Consider the following 16,992-nt stretch of genomic DNA (forward strand, 5'->3'; position numbering starts at 1 on the left):
TGTCTATGTTTGTCCACCAGGTGTCCTCCTCGGCTCAGCTCTGTGTGACAGTTTTCTACAACCATGATGAAGAAGAGTTTCTTTGTTTTTCAGTCTCTCTGCTCACTTTAATGTTTACTGCTGGTTCAGTTGTGTAACGATTTCTCACATTTGAAGTCAATCACACTGAGCTGAACATGAAGTTCCTGCTAACACAAAATAAAGTGAGTGACATCCTGGAATGAAGAAAGATGAAAAGATTTTGCTCAGTTTTATTTCATATAAAATCTTTTTGTTCACATTAAAGATAATGGTATCTTCATTTAATAGAATCTTTAAAATTGCATTTTATAGTCAGAATGACAACAACGGCGGAAAAATGCATCATATGTTGAGGGAGATTAGCACACTTGACAAGCTGCCACTGCCTCTGCTTTCACTGCATTGAAAGCAGTCATGAAACACGCTTAATGTGCAACAAGGACCATCATTTGCAAATACACAGCTATACTTACAAATTTTATATGAGAAAATCTATCAGGGGAGACACAGCTGGCTTTGCAAGAGGTAGAGCAGGTCATCTGTTAATCACAAGGATGGTGGTTCAATCCCCAACCAGTCTGCATGTTTGCGCCATTCCATTTATGATGAAACAACTAATCATGGCACACACCTGTTGCATGTACATTCACCCCTGTTTGTTTTGCTATGTTTAAACAACTCCTCAGGTTGTGTCACTAGGAGGCAGTGTATAAAGGCACAACAGACTTCCCCATTTACACCTCTGGCAAGACAAGGTCAAACTTTCTGCCTCTGCTCAGTCTCAGTTTGTCATTTAGTTTTTCTAACAGTGAGGCAAATTGTGTGGCAGTACATCTGAAATTTAAGCATGAAACAATATCAGTGCGTGTGTTTGTGAAAGTTGTGTGTGAATGTTAGAAAGTACTTACATAGGAACAGCATAGAAAAAAAGAGCTTGCTTGAGTGGGTGAATGGGGCAAGTTGTAAAAAGCACTTTGAGCGCTCAGAGTGGGAAAGCGCAAACTTTAAACTGGATCTAAAAATAAGACTTGATTGCCTCTAATAAATGAGGCTAAGCTGCTCCAGACACTTTGAGTTCTTATGCTCTCTGGTGCAGACTCGGTGCTGTTTAAAGGTTTGAGATATAAAGGCAGAATTCCAACATAGTCCAAGTTAAGAGTTGATATGAGGTCAGCAAGTACAGGGCATGTCTCCTGTGTGCTAGTAGAACAATAAAATTCTTTGCTGCCAATAGAAAAATAATTCAAGGAATAAAAGTTGTGTGCAAAAATCTGTATTATTTATTAGTGATGCTCATCAGGGAAACACAAAGACATTAGACATTGAAAAACTTTCGACCTTCCTGCTGTCTGGCACAGAGGTCCGAACGACTTCTTAGGGATGTGATTAGGGATTGATAAGAATTTTGAGATTCCGATTCCATTCTCAGCATCACTTCTTGATTCTCTTATCAAATCTCCTTGGCTCTGCTTTGAGAGTCACCACTATCACCAAGCAGCAAATCAAATCAAATACATTGTGCCGATTAATTACATGCTGTCAGGTCAAATGTTTATGCATGTTGGACGCATTTCCCTTCATTCTTGTGATCAGTGTTGGGGTCATTACTCAGAAAAATAATGTAATTTAAATATTACACAGAACATTTTTCTTACAAGTAAAGCAGTACATTACTTAACTACTCCCAGGAGAAAGTAATTTGTTACACTTCTCATTACATTACTTTCAGTGTTGGGGAGTAATGGAATACATGTACCAGCGTTACGTATTTAAAATACAGAATATGAGTAACTGTATTCCGTTACAGTTACCGTTTAAAAGGGTGGTATTCAGAATACAGTTACTTTGTTGAAATAAATGGATTACACAGGGTCTTTTCCTGTTTCATATGTTAGTCTCTACCCTCTCTATTTTTGGTAATTCCATGGTGGTGGAAACCAAACAAAACATGTATTAAGAGGCTGTATGCCTGTGTCTCAATCTCGTGGCTCATGTCACCTCTACTTGTGGCCCTCATAATGACCTGATGAAATATTTTTACAAATTATTATTCAAAAAATATTTAATTTTGATTTTTAATTGAAGGCAATAGGCAGAGTGTTACAGGCAATGCTCTAAAGAATGTGGCCTCATGGGTAGTGTAGTCCATGCTGAGGGAGAATGGACTGCCATACCCGTTATGTGTCTGTGAGCGAGGGAGGGAGAAAAAGGAGTTGTCACCGAGCAGAAACGGGAGATGGAAGCATGTAAATATCATAATAACCACTGCAGCCAAGAAGAGATCCTGACAAGCCCAGTTGTAAGTAAGCTATTAAGACTCGACTGTACGCTGCGCTCGTGTTTTTTTCTCTCGAAACAATAAGTTCTTTTGGAGCAGCCTTTCAACGCCTCTCTCTGTCTCGCTGGGCAAAGTTGACCCAAACAAGTAAAGATAGTTTTCGGCCTGACACGGAAGTCGACCTATTAGCCAGAGGTCCCTTTACTACGGTTCGGAGCTGCGGACCTGTTTATATACGCACGGAATAGTTTTCTATACGAGATCACTGCAAAAAGTGCAGGCTTACCTAATGTCCACCCTACTGTTACTCATTTTATATTAGGATTTAAAAATCTAGTTGGTATTGGTATAACGAGTAACCTTCAGTAATAGTAAAAAAAAAAAAAAAAATCACACAGCAAGAGTACATTCATGTAGTTGTAAAAAGCATGATAATACATTAAGTAATCCAATGTATTCCATTACGTTACTCAGAGTAACGTAACGGAATACATTTTGGGGCATGTATTCAGTAATCTGTAGTCAAATACATTTTAAAAGTAACCTTCCCAACACTGATTACTTTTGCATTACTCTGTAAAATGACATATTACACGAGCATGTGCAAAAGAAAACTGTCTCTCTTACTTTGCTGTAGATTGCGCAGACAAATGTAGTTTCTTAAACATTAGAATCACTAGAAGTGTAATTAAATAAATAATCGTATTCTGTGATTTCTGTCATATAGATGATGACAGACGCTTGTCAACAGAGAATTATTTTAAAATGTATGTGAAATGGACTATTATGATTGGTCAGAATAAGCCCATGAAAATATAACAAACGTTACTTTTTTTATATAGGAGGAGAGCATATTTTGTCTTTTTTTCCATTTCAATATATGTTTTTTAATTAATTTAAACTAGAACCTAATGCTATGCCAGCGTTTACCTTTGGCTGAGAGTGTGTAGAACTGATGCTTGTGATGATGTTGTAGAACTAGAAATTATAAATGTCAACCAAACTTTGTGGGTTGTGATCAAAAACCAAAGCCAACTGAATCCAAAAACAGTTGGAACCCTGTGTTCTGTTGATCGTAATTACTGATCGCCTGGTGTAGTAAGGAACTTTGTTTAAAATTGTGCTGGGCTTATCTGAATCATTGTTTCACAGAACAGCATCTACAACATGTAGCGATAACAAAATTGGCCAGCAGGTGTCCCCGTGGAGCTGGTTTCATGAAGTAATTTTGCTAATCACTAACAACCAGAAACCACAGAAAGTCAATGACATTTAGCAACTTCTAGCAACTAGCTCAAATAAGCGCAGGGGCAGCTACACTAACTCTGTCTCATGAAACACTGCCACCTAGTGGTTACATTTTCAATAAAAACGAGCACATTCTGTGTACAAATAGTTCCTCTAAGACTGTTTTCTCTCTCTCTTTTTTTTAACAAAAGAAAACACCCAGACTTTTTCCTCAACACACATATTTATTTCAGTATCGAACAAAAAACTGGAACACGTCTTCAATTCTGGATACGTTAGCAGAGCCATTACAACTACAGTCGCTGCCAAACTGATCCAACTCTGGAGTCCAGCCACAGGATCATCCAAACCACACTTATCATAAAACATAAAACTATGCACCCATACTCAAGGACTGACCAGATTAAGGTCACAAATGTGAAAAGATTGTAAGAGTCAAAACATCAGTTTCTACATTTATTTAAATCAGTGCAGCGATTTGACTTCTGGTTAGTGAGCTCTACCACCCACACACTGCTACGACTCAAAGCTGTCTCACACTTTGGAAGCATGAATATTTCAAGCATTATGAATTTTTCTTATGTGTCTCTTTAAGTGTGTGCTCCGATTGAATTTCTTTCCACAGGTACTACAAGAATACGGCTTCTCACCTGTGTGAGTTCTTACGTGAGCTTGCAGTGTCCAGTTCTGACCGAATGTTTTATTACAGGTACTACAAGAATACGGCTTCTCACCTGTGTGAGTTCTTGTATGTGTTTTCAGTGCTGATTTCCGACAGAAACTTTTCCCACAGGTGCTGCAAGAAAACGGCTTCTCACCTGTGTGAGTTCTTATGTGAGCTTCTAGTGCTGACTTTGAAACTAATTCCTTCCCACAGGTGCTACAAGGATGTGATTTCTTACCTGTGTGAAGTTTCAAGAACTGACAGAAGTTTGTCCTACAGGTCCAACAACAACAACATGATTTTTTACGTGTGTGAACTCTCCGATGTGTAGTCAGATCGGACTCAGAGTTGAACATTTTTCCACAATTGTCACATGTTAGAACATTTGTCTTTGTTTCAGTTTTACTCTGACTGTCTGATGCAGGAGTGTCGTCTACTCTCTGATCGTGACCTGTTTTATCTTCTTGGCTCTCTGCTTCAGGAGAGCTGTGAGAAAGGAGCTGCTCACTGCTTAGTTTTTGTTCAGTCTCCTGCTTCAGTCCAAGCTGCTCTCCCTCCTGACTGCTGCAGAGCTCCTCCTGTTCCTCTTTAATGTGTAGAGGCTCTGGGTCCTCCTGGTCACAGACCTGCTGCTGTGTGGGGTCTGAAGAGACAAATAGAGAAAAATGATAGAAAAACGGGCGAAAATATTTTGTAAACTCTGAATATTCTCATTACTTTCACATTTCTCTGTGAAAATGACCTGAAATCCATTTTCTACTAATTTGCCACACACCAACACAAATCCCTATCCTAATAAGGACACACATATGATCTTTCTCTTAGTATTAAGGTATGAACACAAAGCCGAAAACACAAATTAAAAATGAAAACCAACAGAAAGAGACTTTAAAGTGGTCGTCATAGTGATTTTACTTTATAAACATGAACAGGTAGAAATGGAGGCTTCGGCCTGACTGCTCATCAGTTTGTTATCTGTTGAAGTTCAGGGTCTGGTTGCTGGGCTATTGTCTACAGTATAAAATATGTGCAAATTATTTTAAAATATAGTGTAGTGGCAATTCCTTTTGTTTGACAAACCAAGCATCCCACAATTACAAATCCACAAGCTACTACTGCACTGAGATAATATTTTGTACGCAGGCAAAAGCAGTCCACTATCCATACTTGAAAGTTGCGTTTTTATGGCTTATTCGTCCAGTTTGGCAAGCAATAGCAAGATTCATTTTTTATTACTTCCTGCTGCTGCTTCGCCTGCTCTGGTAAAAACAAAACAAAAAAAAAAACAAAAAAAAAAACTTAGGCCAGTGCATGCTGGTCCAATACCAGTCTCTATATTTATACAAACAAATGGCCCTACAGCTCTTACTGACTGACTTAACAAGGTAAACACCAAAACCACACCAAACATTAAAACAAATATTAACCTACAAATAAAACTTGTGAATAAACCCCAAAATATAAGTCAACTAACAACAAACTTTAAACAAATTTTAAAATGAAAAAAATAAAGAACAAATAGCTCCAACATATAAGATACGGTACTGTACACACATACAGATGTTTTAAGATTATACAAAGGGTTTGAAAAAGCGTAGGGAGGGTTATTATGGCTTAAAACATCTAAAAAATAATTTTAGAAAAGATATGGTTTCCATTTCATTGATTCGTACCTAATGTGGTGGGTCCCAGAACACAACCCTCCTGATAATCGAGGAAATACTGTATTTAGAAAACAACCAACAACCCTTTAAGGCAATAAAACTTCATTAAGCTAACAGCTTAGTTAGGTTCCAGACTCAAGTCAGTTTCTTTGACTTATACCAAGTGGAGGTTTAATGTTACATGTTAAGAGAAAAGAGATGCATTCATGCTGATTGGACTTTTAATTCTTTCTGTGCTTCTAAAAAGGAAAAAAAAACCTGTAACCTGTGATTAGGATCCTACATGAGTCATATTCATTTTAATAATATAAAAGCAATAATAATTTTACATACCTATTCTATCCAACTTTAACTCTGGTTTCCAGATGGTCTCCAGCAGTGTGAGTCGCTCTTCATCAGTCCAGACAATAATGCCTTCAGCCTCCTGCTTCAGTCCAAGCTGCTCTCCCTCCTGACTGCTGCAGAGCTCCTCCTGTTCCTCTTTAATCTGTGGAGGCTCTGGGTCCTCCTGGTCCAGACTGGAGTTCCTCTCCTGGTTACAGACCTGCTGCTCATCCAGACCCTCCTCTTCCTCACAGTCATGTTGTTGTGGGAGGTCTTGAGGAGAAAAGAAACACAATAAAAAGGTCATTAATGTGATGAACAGTAACAGAAAACACTATTTTTAAAAAGCACTTTGTGCGTTTGGCAGCCATCCTAAAAGGTTGCCCCCTTTAGTGGCCTCCACAGGAGATCATCTGCCTGCACCACACCATCTCTAGCACGCTCCGCTTTCACACTAACTCTCTGCATGTCCTCCTTCACCACAGCCATGAACCTCCTCTGTGGTCTTTCCTCCTCTCTTACTGCCTCCTAACAGGTCATCCACTTCAGAGAAGTCTGGTAACAACTTTTAAAGTTAAATGTGTATTGTATATCTGAGATCTACCTTTATCTTTACTGCACAGTCTCAGTGCTTGGAGAGGAAAACTGACACTCGATGAACTCAACAGTGGAATCTGTTCGACAAACACTTTAAATAAATGAATCAAAATATGTCAATCAAAAAAGGAGCTTTCGTTAACTATATTTAAATTTAACTGCAGAAAACTTCGGTCAACATATTTAATCATTTATTGAAATCTGGTTTTGTGCAATGATATAAACTAGTTTAGATTTATTCTGGATATTCTCACCACGGCTGAGGGTAGTGTTATTCCAAACAGCACAACACCTAATCTAGCAGTGACCATGGACCTGCACCAGTCCAACATAGTCCGTCAGGGTGGCTGTAGCTCAGGTGGCAGAGCAGGTCAGCCACTAATCAGAAGGTCGGTGGTTCGATCCCAGGCTGCCTCCTGGCTGCATGCTGCAAATATCCTTGGGCAAGATACTAACCCCATGTTTGCCTACTGGTGGCGGTCAGAGGGCCCGGTGTGCGCCTGTGTCCGGCAGCCTCGCCTCTGTCAGTGCGCCCCAGGGCAGCTGTGGCTACAATGTGGCTATCGCCAGTGTGTGAATGGGTGAATGACTGAATGTAGTGTAAAGCGCTTTGGGGTCCTATGGACTAGAAAAGCGCTATACAAATGCAGGCCATTTACCATCACTGGACACTGACCCACAGCACTGATAAATACCCAGTTTAACATCTTCTAGTAAAGTCAGTCACACTGAAGAATCTGAGCTTGAACAGCACAGAGTTAAAAACATGTCCATACCTATGATGTGTGAGTTTCTGTCGGGTGTCCGGCTGATATCCAGCAGTCTGTGCTGACGGTTGATCTCCTCCTCATACTGGACGATGGTTTTTTGAACCTCTGAGAAGATTTCTTCACAAACAGCAGTTAGTCTCTCCTTGATGAACTCTCTCAGATACTGAGCTGAACTCATTGCTGCTGAGGCTGGGGCTGGGCGGATCGATACAAATGATACAGACATATTGGTATAAGACCCACACTAACGTGAAGGGATCAATACTTTAGTTTGTGTTTCTCACAAATACGGGCCATTCAAGTCTGTCAGGTTTATATTGTTGATTGTCATTTATGCTTAGAAAAATAAAACCATATATGCTTAGAGGTGTATAATTGATTGTGTAGTGATAGGATGTGTGATCCTTAGTAGTTTGCAAAGACTGTGTGTCTTCCAGAGTGTTCTGGCATTCACACTCAGATCCTGGAGTCACAAGAAGAGCTCGTACCTTCTTTTATTGTTTTATGGTATAGCAAACACAAGTACATCTGTTTTAGTCTAGGTGCCTTTTGTTTAGATGAACTGCTGGACTGCAGGTTTAGGGAAGTCGTTCACAGGGTCACATCTTGATTTAGCTAGTAGGCCATCACTGTTTCCCTCATCAGATCGGTTGGTTTTTGAGCTGTTCTTTACTCAAGTGAACTGGCTTCACGCTTCTAAATAAATTACAGTACAATGTTTCTAAATCTCACTGCAACTGCTGCGTCACAATAATCTGTCCTGCTTCATAAATCTGTCCCATAGCTTATATAGTAACACATATCTTATTTTCCTATATCTACTTGTTGTAATTCAGTGGAACTTATTTCCTTCATCCATCAATTACCCCAGCTGAAGTAAAAATATTAATAACAATAACAATGAGCTGATTCCACATGATGTTTGTCATGTTTTCCTGTCTATGCTGAGCTCGTTATCACTTCAGCCACTTTATCACCATCTTGTCACTTTTTCCACCACATTGTCATTCTACCTACTGCTTGAACACTTTGCCCAAACTGCACCTCCTTTCCATTTACTAGACTCAGTCGTGTGTCTTTACCTTGCTGAACCACATCCCTACAAACACTCATCAGAGAGCCGTTCCTCAGTATTATATCACTCTTAACCTCCCTGCATGCTTATTTATCGCCGTTGTAGCTGAAACTGGTTCCACTCACCGAGCCGAAGACTTTTTCTTCTGGAGACAGTTTTTTAACCTCGACTTAAATCCGTCCTCGTGTCTCGTTGTCACGGTTACATTGCGCTCACTGTCCGTTTCATCCACATTACAGATTTACTTTCACTGTTTTGTTTTTTTTTTTGTATTTTCCCCTCTTGTTTGACCTTTTTTTCACCCCCGCTCTTCTCTCCCGCCATCGACTTCTGTTCTTATTTCACTTCCTGAAACGTCACGTCGCTCTGCTGTTTCCGGTCCCTTCGCAGACCTGCCGGTGTTGTGCCAAAAAGTGATTGTCTGCCAAAAACTGATTTCCGGTATTTGCCAAAAAGCGATTGCTCATATTTAAAGTGCTATAAGTAACTTGTTGGGCTATAATATGTTAAACATATGTCAAATGCATCCCTTATGGATGACATAAAGTCATCTTGAGCCACAAACAACATTCGTGTAGCAAGATACAAGCCGCAATCAGTTTTTGGCAGCGACTTTTATATAACCTTTATTTATGCAGTAAAAAAAATCTCATTAACATTAAAAGTGTATTTTGTAAGAGTAAGTTGCCCAACAGGACAGCAGAAATGGCAGCAAATATTACAATAGTTCTGTAAAAATATTTTAAGTGGGGATAAAGGACCGGATTGGTTATAATGTAAGTACAAGTTGTAAAGATACTTAAAAAACAGATAATGTTTTAATTCTTTATGTAACCCCTTTGTATCCCCTGTTCACCGAAGTCTATTTACGAACATACGTAAAGATATTACACATAAAAAATACACAGAAACACTGGAAATCAGTTTTTGGCAGACAATCACTTTTTGGCACAACACCGGTCAAACCTCTCGTGGACCCTCCCCCCTCCTCTGTTTTTGTGTGTGTGTGTGTGTGTGTGTGTGTTTTCGCCTCTTGTTGAAAATTTTTCACCACCGCTCTTTCTCCCGCCATCGACTTCTGTTCTTATTTCACTTCCTGATACCTCTCTCTCTCTCTCTCTCTCTCTCTCTCTCTCTCTCTCTCTCACACACACACACACACACACACACACACACACACACACACACACACACAGACTTGTCACCCTTGTGACTCAAGGTAAATTGATGTATTCTAATAATGTAATTGTAGAAAACTGTCCCATCATTTGAATACCGCAGACCTGCGGACACAACAGTGGAGGTTCAAACATAGCTGGGTCAACCAAACACTGGAAACATCTAGAGTATTAGAAAGGACAGAAAAACGTAAATTCCAACTTGTATAAACTTTTGTTGCTTGAAATGATTAAAATACTGCTCTTATTTTAGGTGTTACATTATGTCCCTAGTAGCACAAGTGCAAAACCTTCCCGCCATTTTGGTTTCAGTTTCCCTTTTGAACCCTCCATTGTACCATGTAGACACACACAGAGTTAATATGTTCACAATTTATATATTGGCATCACAAACATAATTCATTCATTTATTCATTACGATACCTCACAGAGTGTCGTTATAATCACTCTGCCTGTTTTACATTTATTGTCCACTTGATGGCACAAAAGAGCAAATAAAGCATCGTAAAGCTTCAGTCCATGAACGAAGCAAATAGATAAAAGCTTCAATGCTCCATGGAGCTTTATCTTTCCACCACTAGAGAGTGCAAATTACAATGTATACAAGACAAATATAGTGGAAATGAAATAAAGTTGAAATAATTAGAATCAATACATTAAAATATATTCAGTAAAATACTTTGACTGCAAAAATGTAACACATTAGATGCACACTGGCCCTTTCCATGCTCTATTTTAACAGTGCTGGCCTTTGTGAGATCCATGTTATTTAAGCACAGCGGCTTAATGGTAAGTGAAATGTGTGTCAATGTTTGTCACGTATCATGTATGAAGAACTCACTTTGAAGCTTTGAAATATGTTCAGATTCAGATTTCTTTAAAATAATAATAATAATTATTTTGATTGCTGCTGAGACATTTAAAGAATATAAATACCAGTATAAATTAAACTCACATTATCAGCCATAATAACGAATTTCATCACAATATTTCACTCACAATGCTATATTATTGCTATTAGTTTTTAACATTTTGCAATATGAGCATATTGCTATTTATCACATTTATTTCCAGCTGCAAATTATGTCCTTAAATCTAAATGTTGTCAGTATCTGTTTTGTGCACTAAGGTAAAGTTCCCTCACTTGAGTTGTTTTTTTGTTTTTGCTGGAAAATTAGATTATTAAGCTGTCGATAATATCTGCTGTCAGTCTAAAATCTGCCTACAGTTGGGGTCATTTTAGCAAATACTTGTATTATCTATCAATTAACTTTGCTAACACATAAAAAATCACATATATGTTGCTGTATAAGAATATAACAAGAATTCAAATAGATGGTCAGTAAAGTGTCATTCAGTTGGCAATCTATCGCCATTTAAAAATTAGACGGCAACTATTTTCAAACTTTTAACAATCTCTTTGACAATGACTACAGTCATTTTCTTTTGTACATGCTAGGAAATTACGGTCCTATTTTTACTCGTGTGGCTGACCCATGTGTTTGGTCTGAATTTGGTCTGACTGGACCTATTCGCACCATCTTAGCTACTGTATACCGCCCCCCTGAACCTGTCTTCCTCAGTGATCTCATCTCTCACTCTGTCCTTCTAAGCAGACTTTCCTCTCTCAGCATCTCTGACATCCATCCATCCTCCCTCCCACTTTCTTCTTTTACAGAATGCCTGAATTAAAATCCTGGTTCAGCTCTAATTTTCTTAAGCTAAATGAGGATAAAACTGAAATCCTCCTTATTGGCACTAAATTCAACCTTTTGAATGCAAATCATTTCTATCTGCTTATTGATAACTCCACAGTTTTCCTTTCTCCTCAGGTTAAGAGCCTTGGTGTCATCCTAGACAGTTCACTTTCCTTTAAATCTCACATCAATAATCTCATTCTGCCTATTTCCATCTACGCAATATCAACAGATTACGTCCTTCTCTTTCCACCCAGTCTACATCCATTCTTGTCCTAGTCTAATTACCTCCCGCATTGACTACTGTAATTTTCTCTTCCAGGGTCTTCCTCCAAAATCCCCCCATAAGCTTCAACTGGTTCAAAATTCACTAAACTTCACTGGGTCCTTCCGGATAATATACAAACTTCTTCTGCTCACCGTCAAGGCCCTTCATAACCTTGCTCCTCCTTACCTCTCTGACCTGTTAAGCACTACCTCTTCTGCCCGTTCACTTCGATCTTCTTTTTCTATCCAGCTTTCTGTGTCTTCTTATGGCCTCACCACCACGGGAAGCAGAGCTTTTAGTTGCTCTGCTCCCAGGCTGTGGAACTCTCTGCCCCCAGATATAAGAAACATTGGTTTGCTCCCCCAGTTTAAATCAAGACTCAAAACCCATCTGTTCAAATCTGCATATTCACTGTGAACCCACTGTTTGTTCATTTTATCTTGTGCTTTTGTGTTTATTGCTCTTCTTTTGTCAACGTTGTGTTATGTGTTTTATTCTAGCATTATTATTATCATCATCATCATCATCATCAACAACAACAACAATAAACTATTATTTATTTGATTGTTTGCTATGAGCTAACGCTAGTCCACACTCCAAGCCACTTGGTGGCGGTAATGCGCCACGTCGTTGTTTGCTAACCGCCAAGAAACGACGACGAAGTTAAACGAGGCGAAAACCACAATAAGAGCAAAATGAAATCTGTAATGTGGAGAAAATGGGCAGTGTAACCGTGACAACGAGACACGAAGAGGGATGTAAAGTATAAAAAAAATGGCCCAAGAAGAAAAACTCTTCGGCTCGGTGAGTGGAACCAGATTTAGCAACAACAGCGATAAATACGCCTGTAGGGAGATGAAGAGTGCTAAAATACTGAGAAACGGCTCTCTGATGAGTGTTTGTAGAGATGTGTTTCAGCAAGATAAAGACACACGACTCAGTCAAATAAGCGTTAATGGACTCCACAGTCTGCTGCCTGACAACAAAAGAGCGTCTGTGGGGTTTTATCCGGAGTACCTGAAATAGAAAAAAGAAAACAGAAACGGGGACAAAAGTTCTGTTTTAAAATGCATATTATAGCGAGAAATGTGACGGCTTGTCTGTTGTTATTATGTTTGATGAGCCAAGTAAGATGTGGATAAATTAGCTATGAGATTAGGCCTCCCCCCACCACGGAGATGCTGTAAGTATCAAAGCAGCTCAGATTACTTGTTTCTTTCTTATTAAAGAGAATGACAAAAGTTTCACTGTGAGGACGTGATTTAAAGATGACAAATGTCTAAATTGCACATATCATGTCCTGAGTAAAGGACTGGCATTTTTATGTTGGGGTGTCTGTTGATTCTCACTTGTCTTGGAAACATTGGTTAGGAAAACAATCAAATCAGTAAAACGCATATTACTGGATGCAACAGTTTGCTAGAATTGGAAGGAATTTGTCAGGCCAATTGTGTAATTGATTGATTCAAAGATTTTCTTTTTTCCTTTTCACTGCTTTACCCTTGTCTGCACAGGTGATGAAAATGGATCTGTGTTTGCCAAATGCCATTAAGATCTGAAGAAGAAGAGAGGTGCTGTTTGATGAAGCGGACTTAAGTTAAAGGAGAGACACAAACTAAAGTATTGATACCATCACGTTAATGTGGATCTGATACCATCGTCTGTATCACTTCTATCATTCTGACATGCAGTCAACATGTGGTGATGTGTAAGAGCTGACAGGCTCCATTCACATTTTGAGATCAGAGCTCAGACTAGTTTCAGTTATAAGGAAGAGAAACTCACACAGTCACTGACACTGAGAGGAGAAATGGCACAGAAAGGAGTTCAGCTGGACCGAGAAACCTTCTCTTGTTCCATCTGTTTGGATCTACTGATAAATCCGGTGACTATTCCCTGTGGACACAGCTACTGCAGGAACTGTATTAAAACCCACTTTGATGAAGAGGACAGGAAGGGAATCCACCGCTGCCCTCAGTGCAGGAAGACGTTCACACCGAGGCCTGTCCTGGAGAAAAACACCATGTTAGCAGCTTTAGTGGAGCAGCTGAAGAAGACTGGACTCCAAGCTGCTCCAGCTGATCACTGCTATGCTGGACCTGAAGATGTGGCCTGTGATGTCTGCACTGGGAGGAAGCTGAAAGCCATCAAGTCCTGTTTAGTCTGTCTGGCCTCTTACTGTGAGAAACATCTCCAACCTCACTATGATGCAGCTCCGTTAAAGAAACACAAGCTGGTGGCCCCCTCCAAGAAGCTCCAGGAGAACATCTGCTCTCGTCATGATGAGGTGATGAAGATTTTCTGTCGTACTGATCAGCAGAGTATCTGTTATCTCTGCACGATGGATGAACATAAAGGCCATGAAACAGTCCCAGCTGCAGCAGAAAGGACTGAGAAGCAGAAGGAGCTCGAGGTGAGACGACTAAACATCCAGCAGAGAATCCAGGAGCGAGAGAAAGATGTGAAGCTGCTTCAACAGGAGGTGGAGGCCATCAATGGCTCTGCTGATAAAGCAGTGGAGGACAGTGAGAAGATGTTCACTGAGCTGATCCGTCTCATCCAGAAAAGAAGATCCAATATGAAGAAGAAGGTCAGATCCCAGCAGGAAACTGAAGTGAGTCGAGTCAAAGAGCTTCAGGACAAGCTGGAGCAGGAGATCGCTGAGCTGAAGAGGAAAGACGGCGAGCTGGAGCAGCTCTCACACACAGAGGATCACAACCAGTTTCTACACAACTACCCCTCACTGTCAGCACTCAGTGAGTCTACACACTCATCCAGCATCAATATTCGTCCTCTGAGCTACTTTGAGGATGTGACAGCAGCTGTGTCAGAGACCAGAGATAAACTACAGGACATTCTGAGAGAGGAATGGACAAACATCTCACTGACAGTCACTGAAGAGGATGTTTTACTGTCACCAGCAGAGCCAAAGACCAGAGCTGGATTCTTAAAATATTCACGTGAAATCACACTGGATCCAAACACAACTCACACACATCTATTATTATCTGAAGGGAACAGAAAAGTAATATTTATGGAACAACAACAGTCTTATTCTGATCATCCAGACAGATTCACAGGATGTTATCAAGTCCTGAGTAGAGAGAGTCTGACTGGACGTTGTTACTGGGAGGTGGAGTGGGGATGGGGAGGAGTTTGTATAGCAGTCACATACAAGAACATCGGCAGAGTAGGGAGAGTGAATGAATGTTTCTTTGGACGCAACGACAAATCTTGGGCATTATATTGGTACACAGACAATAATAAATTTCGCCATAACAATGTCCAAACTCACCTCTCAGGTCCTCCGTCCACCAGAGTAGGAGTGTACCTGGATCACAGAGCAGGTATTCTGTCTTTCTACAGCGTCTCTGAAACCATGACTCTCCTCCACAGAGTCCAGACCACATTCACTCAGCCGCTCTATGCTGGACTTTTTCTTTATGGACTTGGAGCCACTGCAGAGTTGATTAAAGTCAAATAGAGAAGACAGGTTCATGTTGATCCCTGACCATTATATGTACTTGTGTAGTTTCTAAATGAGGCTTTACATTTTAGAAGCTGAGAAGTTCAGTGGTCCATTGATGTGTGAAAATAATGTTGGACTGATTCAAACTTTTGTTACGACTGTTGTCGTAATTTTAATATTCAAATCTGAGTGTGCAGGTGCCTCTCCATGATTGGTGCATCCAGTGGGACTTTTCGTACCGATTGGCTAATGACCAGGAGGCAGCATATAAGAAGACACCCCCCTGGACGGCCAGTCATTCATCCTCGGCCCATCCCAACTGGCAGACTGTGTGTTTACTGTATAGTAATGTTTGTTTAATGCAGGAGCATGTACGGGTGGACCACCTTTTTGTTTGATTACAGTTTTCTCCTGTTTTTGTTAGTTAGGGAGGTAAGTCGTTGTGGTTTGGTTTAATTCTTTTGAATAGGTAAGTTTGATTTATCCCTGAGATAGGCTCCCTTCTGTTTGTTATTTTGTCCTTAGGTTCGAAGTTATAATAATCTCCCTTCCTTTGTTTCTAAATTCACTCATTGTAAATAAATCACTGTCAAAAAGTATTAATTGCGTGATGTGCTGCTTTGGATCAGATGGGGATGGATCACTCTTATGTTATGGTCTTGCCACGCCTAGACAGACCATAACACTGTACTAACATTTATATACCTTATATATCATCAATATAAATCTAAATTTGTTCTTATGGCTGATAATCATGTGAGTTTACATTATACTACTCTTCATATTCAGCATGTTTGAAATCTGTCATCAGTCTGGTTAGTGGTTTTATTCTGTAGTTGCTGTAGTGGGTTGTCAAATTCTACTTGCTTCAAACGGCACATTTATAGGAAACAAGGAGATATGATGTATGACTTACCTTTGTTCTCGTCCTGGTTGCAAATAGAGTGCAAGTGTCAACCAAGAAAGGACAGTCCTGTCTCATCCTTTAACCAGCCACGACCTGCTCGTAAGTACACCTCTCCACTCACAACAATATTACATGGGACAAATGCATCCCATCCTGTACAGGCAGCACAACCCATCATAACAGCTAAGGCAGCATGTGCATATTGCTGCTCACCTGAACACCACATTAGCAAGTGCCCTGAGTTTATTAACTAGACAAAGAATGACTCAGCTGCTCTATGCTGGACTTTTTCTTTATGGACTTGGAGCCACTGCAGAGTTGATTAAAGTCAACTAGAGAAGACAGGTTCATGTTGATCCTTGACCATTATATGTACTGGTATGTATGTATGGTCATTTGTTATGTGTGTATATATATATATGTATGTATGTATATATGTGTGTGTGTGTGTGTGTGTGTGTGTGTGTGTGTGTGTGTGTGTGTGTGTATATATATATATATATATGGCAGCATGGTGGCACGGTGGTTAGCACTGTTGCCGCACAGCAAGAAGGTCCTGAGTTCAATTCCAACACCAGGCCGGGGGTCTTTCTGTGTGGAGTTTGCATGTTCTCCCCGTGTTTGCGTGGGTTCTCTCCGGGTACTCCGGCTTCCTCCCACCGTCCAAAGACATGCAGCTTGAGGGGATAGGTTAATTGGAAAATCCAAATTGCCATGGTGTGAATGTGAGTGCGAATGGTTGTCTGTCCCTGTGTGTTGGCCCTGCGACAGACTGGCGACCTGTCCAGGGTGTACCCTGCCTCTCGCCCTATGACAGCTGGGATAGGCTCCA

At 40.1% G+C, this 16,992-nt stretch overlaps 2 protein-coding genes across 3 annotated transcripts; one reads left to right on the forward strand and one right to left on the reverse strand.

The window, feature by feature from the left end:
- Positions 1 to 3,323: 3,323 nt before the first annotated feature.
- On the reverse strand, positions 3,324 to 9,618 carry LOC308401229 (uncharacterized protein). Of its 2 annotated transcripts, none has more exons than XM_080889365.1 (4): positions 8,767 to 9,618; positions 7,573 to 7,755; positions 6,209 to 6,472; positions 3,324 to 4,854 (listed from the first exon to the last, which is right to left on the reverse strand). In XM_080889365.1, the coding sequence occupies exons 2-4, from the start codon at positions 7,742 to 7,744 to the stop codon at positions 4,106 to 4,108; spliced, it is 1,185 nt and encodes a 394-aa protein (XP_080745491.1). In that variant the 5' UTR covers positions 7,745 to 7,755; positions 8,767 to 9,618; the 3' UTR covers positions 3,324 to 4,105. The 2 variants fall into 2 exon arrangements, with proteins under 2 accessions (XP_080745491.1, XP_080745490.1); XM_080889364.1 differs by having other exon boundaries at positions 3,353 to 4,854; positions 7,573 to 7,761.
- Positions 9,619 to 12,441: 2,823 nt separating this feature from the next.
- On the forward strand, positions 12,442 to 15,852 carry LOC308400938 (tripartite motif-containing protein 16-like). The gene is made up of 2 exons (XM_080889001.1): positions 12,442 to 12,588; positions 13,299 to 15,852. The coding sequence occupies exon 2, from the start codon at positions 13,595 to 13,597 to the stop codon at positions 15,266 to 15,268; it is 1,674 nt and encodes a 557-aa protein (XP_080745127.1). The 5' UTR covers positions 12,442 to 12,588; positions 13,299 to 13,594; the 3' UTR covers positions 15,269 to 15,852.
- The last annotated feature ends 1,140 nt before the right edge of the window (positions 15,853 to 16,992 follow it).

The sequence above is a fragment of the Rhamphochromis sp. 'chilingali' genome (assembly GCF_963969265.1).
Source record: "Rhamphochromis sp. 'chilingali' genome assembly, chromosome: 1".
Lineage (NCBI taxonomy): Eukaryota > Metazoa > Chordata > Actinopteri > Cichliformes > Cichlidae > Rhamphochromis > Rhamphochromis sp. 'chilingali'.

Excerpts from the sequence above, each read along its gene's own strand:
- LOC308401229 (XM_080889365.1), bottom strand. The coding sequence starts at position 7,744 with ATGAGTTCAGCTCAGTATCTGAGAGAGTTCATCAAGGAGAGACTAACT. Across the intron at positions 6,473-7,572 it reads CAGAAACTCACACATCATAG|ACCTCCCACAACAACATGAC; the intron begins GTATGGACATGT and ends TTTCTCCTCAAG. Across the intron at positions 4,855-6,208 it reads GTTAAAGTTGGATAGAATAG|ACCCCACACAGCAGCAGGTC; the intron begins GTATGTAAAATT and ends TTGTCTCTTCAG.
- LOC308400938 (XM_080889001.1), top strand. The coding sequence starts at position 13,595 with ATGGCACAGAAAGGAGTTCAGCTGGACCGAGAAACCTTCTCTTGTTCC.